At 40.4% G+C, this 7382-nt stretch overlaps 1 protein-coding gene across 3 annotated transcripts in view; it reads left to right on the forward strand.

Annotated features, from left to right (window-relative positions):
- LOC133609685 (retinol dehydrogenase 12) overlaps nucleotides 1–6560 on the forward strand; it is a 24597-nt gene extending 18037 nt beyond the window's left edge. For all 3 annotated transcript variants that reach the window (XM_061965517.2, XM_061965518.2, XM_061965519.1), the window contains 3 exons: nucleotides 1333–1542; nucleotides 6107–6299; nucleotides 6364–6560. In XM_061965517.2, coding sequence (XP_061821501.1) covers nucleotides 1333–1542; nucleotides 6107–6299; nucleotides 6364–6466 — 506 coding nt within the window. In that variant the 3' untranslated portion in view covers nucleotides 6467–6560. The remainder of the gene's footprint in view (nucleotides 1–1332; nucleotides 1543–6106; nucleotides 6300–6363) is intronic.
- The last annotated feature ends 822 nt before the right edge of the window (nucleotides 6561–7382 follow it).

Raw genomic sequence — 7382 nt, forward strand, 5'->3', positions numbered from 1 at the left:
CTCCTCTTGACAAAATTTGTGCAGTTCAACTAAATGTGTTGGTTTTCTGACATGGACTTGTTTCTTCAGCATTGTCCACACGTTTGAGTCAGGACTTTGGGAAGGCCATTCTAAAACCTTAATTCTAGCCTGATTTAGCCATTCCTTTACCACTTTTGACGTGTGTTTGGGGTCATTTTCCTGTTGGAACACCCAACTGCGCCCAAGACCCAACCTCTGGGCTGATGATTTTAGGTTGTCCTGAAGAATATGGAGGTAATCCTCCTTTTTCATTGTCCCATGTACTCTCCGTAAAGCACCAGTTCCATTGGCAGCAAAACAGGCCCAGAGCATAATATCACCACCACCATGCTTGACGGTTGGAATGGTGTTCCTGGGATTAAAGGCCTCACCTTTTCTCCTCCAAACATATTGCTGGGTATTGTGGCCAAACAACTCAATTTTTGGTTCATCTGAACACAGAACTTTCCTCCAGAAGGTCAGATGAAACAAAAATTGGGCTGTTTGTGACAAACAAGTATGTGCTCCAATCACTCTTACACAAAAAAATACGAGTTATAGAAATGATTGGAAACTCAAGACAGCCATGACATTATGTTAACCTTTTGACCACGACTGTATATCCATACATACTGTATCGACCTGTTGTATTAAAGTTACGTTTGTGTATTATTAATGGTCATTGTTCCCATGATCGTGAACACACCATGTTGGCGGAGAATGAGGAAGTGTTGTGTGTCTGGGAGTGAAGCATGGAGACGGACGTGTTGGAATTGGGCCCGTTAGCATAAGATTGGCATTAAAAGTTAAAAAGAGCGTCAGACTTTTTATGACTTCTTCTGGAGGTTATAATACATTATATTACTTTCATTTGTTCTCACCTAAAACCCTCCTTTTTAAAGTGTGAGTGCATTTATTTTGGCGTGGCGGTGTGCCACGATCAATAACATTAAGGGGTAACGCTACAGTTAGTCCATTTTTGTCACCGGGGTTTACAATAAATTAATTGAGTCTAAAAAGCACAAAAACCAAGACCAAAATGGAGGGCTCAGGGTTGGCGTTTGGACATTCGCAAGGTTATTTAGGCATCAGTAAATTAGTTAGATAACACAAAAGATACTACTCAAAACTGTGCTGATAAAATATTTGAGTCAAAACGAAAGGTGTAGAAAAGGACCAACAATTATTCAGCCTTTGTCCCTTCAGGGTGAAACTTGTGTTTGCATGAGCTCAAATAAGTTGTTTACACTTGAAAATAAAACCGTTCCAATCCAGAATCAAACTAGCGCCACCCACCTGTCATCTTTAGTATCTGTGTCCTTTCTTTCCCAGGTCATTTTTTCCTCACCTTTCTGCTGTTGGACTTGCTTAAGTACTCTGCTCCTTCCCGGGTCATCAACCTGTCCTCCATTGCTCACACCATGGGCAGGATCCGCTTTGACGACCTGGCTGGGGAGAAAAACTACAATCCTGTGGGAGCCTACGCTCAGAGCAAGCTGGCCAACGTCTTGTTTACCAGAGAGTTGGCGAAAAGGACCGAGGGTATGATGATCTCGATAAGTCTCGTTCTGTCCACTCTTTAATGTGAGACTCATGTGTTAACCACAATACCTCCTGGGGACCAAGTAAGCACTATCAGGCTACATGCTCAGCTAAAGGGTATGTTTGTTTTAAGTACCATGACAGGGAAAATGGAAGAGTGCTTAATAAAATGTTTACAGCAGGGATTCAACAACTGCTAGTATTGTAATAATAAAATGGGGTATTTTTTCCCTAAGGAAATAGTGTGCAAAAGATGGGACATATTATATTACAAAACCTAAAACCAGTGAAGCTGGTACGTTGTGTAAATCGTAAATACAAACAGAATACAATGATTTGCAAATCCTTTTCAACTTATATTCAATTGAATAGACTGCAAATACAAGATATTTATTGTTCAAACTGAGAAACTGAATTTTTTTTTTCCAAAACATCATTAACTATTCATTAATTTAATGGCAGCAACACTCTGCGAAAAAGTTGGCACAGGGGCATTTTTACCACTGTGTTACATGGCCTTTCCTTTTAACAACACTCAGTAAACGTTTGGGAACTGAGGACACCAATTTTTGAAGCATTTCAGGTGGAATTCTTTCCCATTCTTGCTTGATGTACAGTAAAGTTGTTCAACAGTCCAGGGTCCCCGTTGTCGTATTTTACGCTTCATAATGCGCCACACATTTTCAATGGGAGACAGGTCTGGACTACAGGCAAGCCAGTCTAGTACCCACACTCTTTTACTATGAAGCCACACTGTTGTAACACGTGCAGAATGTGGCTTGGCATTGTCTTGTTGAAATAAGCAGGGGTGTCCATGTAAAAGACGTTGCTTGGATGGCAACATATGTTGCTCCAAAACCTGTATGTACATTTTAGCATTAATGGCGCCTTCACAGATGTGTAAGTTACCCATGCCTTGGGCACTAATACACCGCCATACCATCACAGATGCTGGCTTTTCAACTTTGCGCCTATAACAATCCGGATGGTTCTTTTCCTCTTTGGTCCGGAGGACACGACGTCCACAGTTTCCAAAAACAATTTGAAATGTGGACTCGTCAGACCACAGAACACTTTTCCACTTTGCATCAGTCCATCTTAGATGAGCTCAGGCCCAGAGAAACCGACGACGTTTCTGGGTGTTGTTGAAAACGGGTTTCCCCTTGCATAGGAGAGTTTTAACTTGCACTTACAGATGTAGCGACCAACTGTAGTTACTGACAGTGGTTTTCTGAAGTGTTCCTGAGCCCATGTGGTAATATCCTTTACACACTGATGTCGCTTGTTGATTCAGTACAGCCTGAGGGATCGAAGGTCACGGGCTTAATTGCTTACGTGCAGTGATTTCTCCAGATTTTCTGAACCCTTTGATGATATTACAGACCGTAGATGGTGAAATCCCTAAATTCCTTGCAATAGCTGGTTGGGAAAGGTTTTTCTTAAACTGTTCAACAATTTGCTCACGCATTTGTTGACAAAGTGGTGACCCTCGCCCCATCCTTGTTTGTGAATGACTGAGCATTTCATGGAATCTACTTTTATACCCAATCATGGCACCCACCTGTTCCCAATTTGCCTGTTCACCTGTGGGATGTTCCAAATAAGTGTTTGATGAACATTCCTCAACTTTATCAGTATTAATTGCCACCTTTCCCAACTTCTTTGTCACGTGTTGCTGGCATCAAATTCTAAAGTTAATGATTATTTGCAACAACAAAAAAAGGTTTATCAGTTTGAACATCAAATATGTTGTCTTTGTAGCATATTCAACTGAATATGGGTTGAAAATTATTTGCAAATCATTGTATTCCGTTTATATTTACATCTAACACAATTTCCCAACTCATATGGAAACGGGGTTTGTATGTTTGATGGCCGTGTGATGGGTGATGAGCCAAGAAGACGCCAAGAGGAATCGTTGAACAAAAAGCTTTATTTGTTTCAGCGAGCCTCGGACTAGAGCTGCAGCTCTAGGCAAGAAGTGTGCCAAATCTCTTCATTCTGCTGTCCTGTTGGAACACTGTCCTTTAAATACCTTTCCTGTAGACCTCCTCTCCTTGTGGGTCTAATCTTGATGCCGGACAGTCTGGCCTGTCTATCTTCAAAGTTTCAATCAATCAAAATTTATTAATTTAGCCCTAAATCACAAATCTTTCCTTGCCATTATTCCTGTGATTAGTTTAAGTCAGGTAACCTCCGACCCCTAACCCCTGTCCCTATCTGTGGACCTTCTACCAGGTGTTGCTAATGTCTTTAATCTTCCTCCTAAACCTGACACCTACATTCTTGTGGGATTCCCAATCTCCTGTGGACACTCTCTACAGTGCCGGTGATGGACCTTTGCACTTTGACCTTAGTAGAAGAATACTTTTAAAAGATTATGTGGCCAAATACAAACCCAGGCTAGCTACTTCCAATCCAATAAGATAATTATACATGATATAATTAACCACACTACAAATAATGACGCAACCATTTATTTCGACTTTTAAATGCAATTGACTACAACAACAACGGTACTACTTATGCTATTATTACATGACTACTGCTAATAGTTCTTCTACTACTACAACTTCTGCTTACTTCAACTACTGTATTTTTCGGACTATAAGTCGCAGTTCTTTTCATAGTTTGGGCGGGGATGGGACTTATACTCAGGAGCAACTTATGTGTGAAATTATTAAAGTGGAACATTATCACAATTTCAGAATGTTTAAAACCATTAAAAATCAGTTCCCAGTGGCTTATTATATTTTTCGAAGTTTTTTTCAAAATTTTACCCATCACGCAATATCCCTAAAAAAAGCTTCAAAGTGGCTGATTTTAACCATCGTTATGAACACTCGTCCATTTTCCTGTGACGTCACATAGTGAAGCCAACACAAACAAACATGGCGGAAAGAACAGCAAGCTATAGCGACATTAGCTCGGATTCAGACTCGGATTTCAGCGGCTTAAGCGATTCAACAGATTACGAATGTATTGAAACAGATGGTTGTAGTGTGGAGGCAGGTAGCGAAAACGAAATTGAAGAAGAAACTGAAGCTAATGAGCCATATTGGTTTGAACCGTATGCAAGCGAAACCGACGAAAACGACACGACAGCCAGCGACACGGGAGAAAGCGAGGACGAATTCGGCGATCGCCTTCTAACCAACGATTGGTATGTGTTTGTTTGGCATTAAAGGAAACTAACAACTATGAACTAGGTTTACAGCATATGAAATACATTTGGCAACAACATGCACTTTGAGAGTGCAGACAGCCCAATTTTCATCAATTAATATATTCTGTAGACATACCCTCATCCGCGCTCTTTTCCTGAAAGCTGATCTGTCCAGTTTAAGGGACGGTGTGAGCCAAGACATCCAGGGGGTTTAGCTCGCTCGTCTGCGGGAACAAACTGCCGCCATTGCTTGCCGTGCTACCAAGGTCCTTTGTCCCTGAATTGCTCACACACTCCGGCAGATTCAATGGGGGTCTGGCGGCAGATTTCTTTGACTTTATCATTGGAAATGCATCTGCTTTGAGTGTCGCAGGATATCCACACATTCTTGCCATCTCTGTCGTAGTATAGCTTTCGTCGGTAAAGTGTGCGGAACAAACGTCCAATTTCTTGCCACTTTCGCATCTTTGGGCCACTGGTGCAACTTGAATCCGTCCCTGTTCGTGTTGTTACACCCTCCGACAACACACCGACGAGGCATGATGTCTCCAAGGTACGGAAAACAGTCGAAAAAACGGAAAATAACAGAGCTGTTTGAGAAAATGGCGGATTGCTTCCCGATGTGACGTCACAATGTGACGTCATCGCTCCGAGAGCGAATATTAGAAAGGCGTTTAATTCGCCAAAATTCACCCATTTAGAGTTTGGAAATCGGTTAAAAAAATATATGGTCTTTTTTCTGCAACATCAAGGTATATATTGACGCTTACATAGGTCTGGTGATAATGTTCCCCTTTAACACATTACCGTAAAATATCAAATAGTATTATTTAGCTCATTCACGTAAGAGACTAGACGTATAAGATTTCATGGGATTTAGCGATTAGGAGTGACAGATAGTTTGGTAAACGTATAGCATGTTCTATATGTTATAGTTATTTGAATGACTCTTACCATAATATGTTATGTTAACATACAAGGCACGTTCTCAGTTGGTTATTTATGCCTCATATAACCTACACTTATTCAGCCTGTTGTTATTCTTGGTGTTGGGTTTTATCAAATAAATTTCCCCCAAAAATGCGACTTATATATGTTTTTTCCCTTCTTTATTTTGCATTTTCGGCCGATGCGACTTATACTCCGGAGCGACTTATACTCCAAAAAATACGGTACTACTGTTACCACTGCGACTACATGTACTTCTACTGCTACTATTATTCATAATGTTACTGCGCTAACGTCACGATTATGACTACAAATGCTACTACTACCAACAATGCTGCTACAAATGTACTGCTACTTTTTGTAATAATATGACTGTACAAACGTTTCTTTTCAAACTATGCACTGCTACTACTTATCTTACTAATGAGACGATGTTTAAAACTCGTTCAGCTTTAGGAGTGACTGTGTATTCGGTGGACCCTGGTGTCGTGAACACGGAGATAGCGAGACACATCAGCAAGCCTCTATCGACCGTCATCGGAATGGTTGCTTCAATGATCAAGACGTCGGCAGAAGGAGCCTACACCACCATCTACTGCGTGGTCACACCTGAGAGTCAGCTGCACAACGGCGGACACTACAAGTGAGCGCGTCGTGTTTTTCTTGAAATGTCCTGTCGCGACGGTGACGCTTATATTCTCCTGCAGGGACTGTGCTTACAACAAGAGCTGCAGAGCGGGTCAAGATGACGCCACCGCTTTAAAGCTGTGGGCGGCCAGCTGCCACCTGCTTAGCATTCGCTGGAGATGATCACCCAAATATTGAAACTTGTACTTTTACTGCAAACGTCACGCTGAGAGAGTTTCTCTTGTACTCCAAGGCTGACTTTGCCAGTGACCTAACATTAAAAAGTATTATTGATGAACAGTCTGGTGTTTGCAGTACTTTTTAAATGCTTGGGTTACTTTTACTTACAGTGTAATACTTGTATTGTAGTATTTCAGCACCTCACTTGGGATCACAGGTGAAATAGACTATAGGCTAAACACTATTGTTAATACGGCGACTGGCGCTGCTACTACACCTATTACAGTATTATTAACTACTAATTACAAATGTTACTTTACTGATGTTACTACTATGACTACAACTGCTGCTCCTACTAATGTATTGTTGCAACTACTACAATTACAGCTTTTATTACTACCGGTACTACTTCTAATGCTGCACTTATTAGTTCAACCTCTACTGCCACTAATATTACTGCTATACCACCACTAATTTATGACAATGACTTCAACTACCTTGAAGCAGCAAATACTACTCAAGCTATTACAACTATGAATGCAACAACTACTGCAATCTCTACCACTAATACTGTTGTTATTACTTCTGTTATTACAGATGCAAATTACTTCAAAAACTACTTATATTAATACCACCAACAACAACTACCACTAATTCTAATATTAATTTTCCTATTATTTGTACTATTGTCCCAACTACTATTGCTCCTTCTACTACAAAACCCCAAATCAGTGAAGTTGGTACATTTTGTAAATTGTAAATAAAAACAGACTACAATGCTTTGCAAATCCTTAAACTTATATTCAATTGAATAGACTGCAAAGACAAGATATTTAATGTTCAAACTGAGAAACTTACTTTTTTTGTTGCAAATAATCATTAACTTAGAATTTAATGGCAGAAACACATTGCAAAAAAG

The sequence above is a fragment of the Nerophis lumbriciformis genome, linkage group LG07 (assembly GCF_033978685.3).
Source record: "Nerophis lumbriciformis linkage group LG07, RoL_Nlum_v2.1, whole genome shotgun sequence".
Classification (NCBI taxonomy): domain Eukaryota; kingdom Metazoa; phylum Chordata; class Actinopteri; order Syngnathiformes; family Syngnathidae; genus Nerophis; species Nerophis lumbriciformis.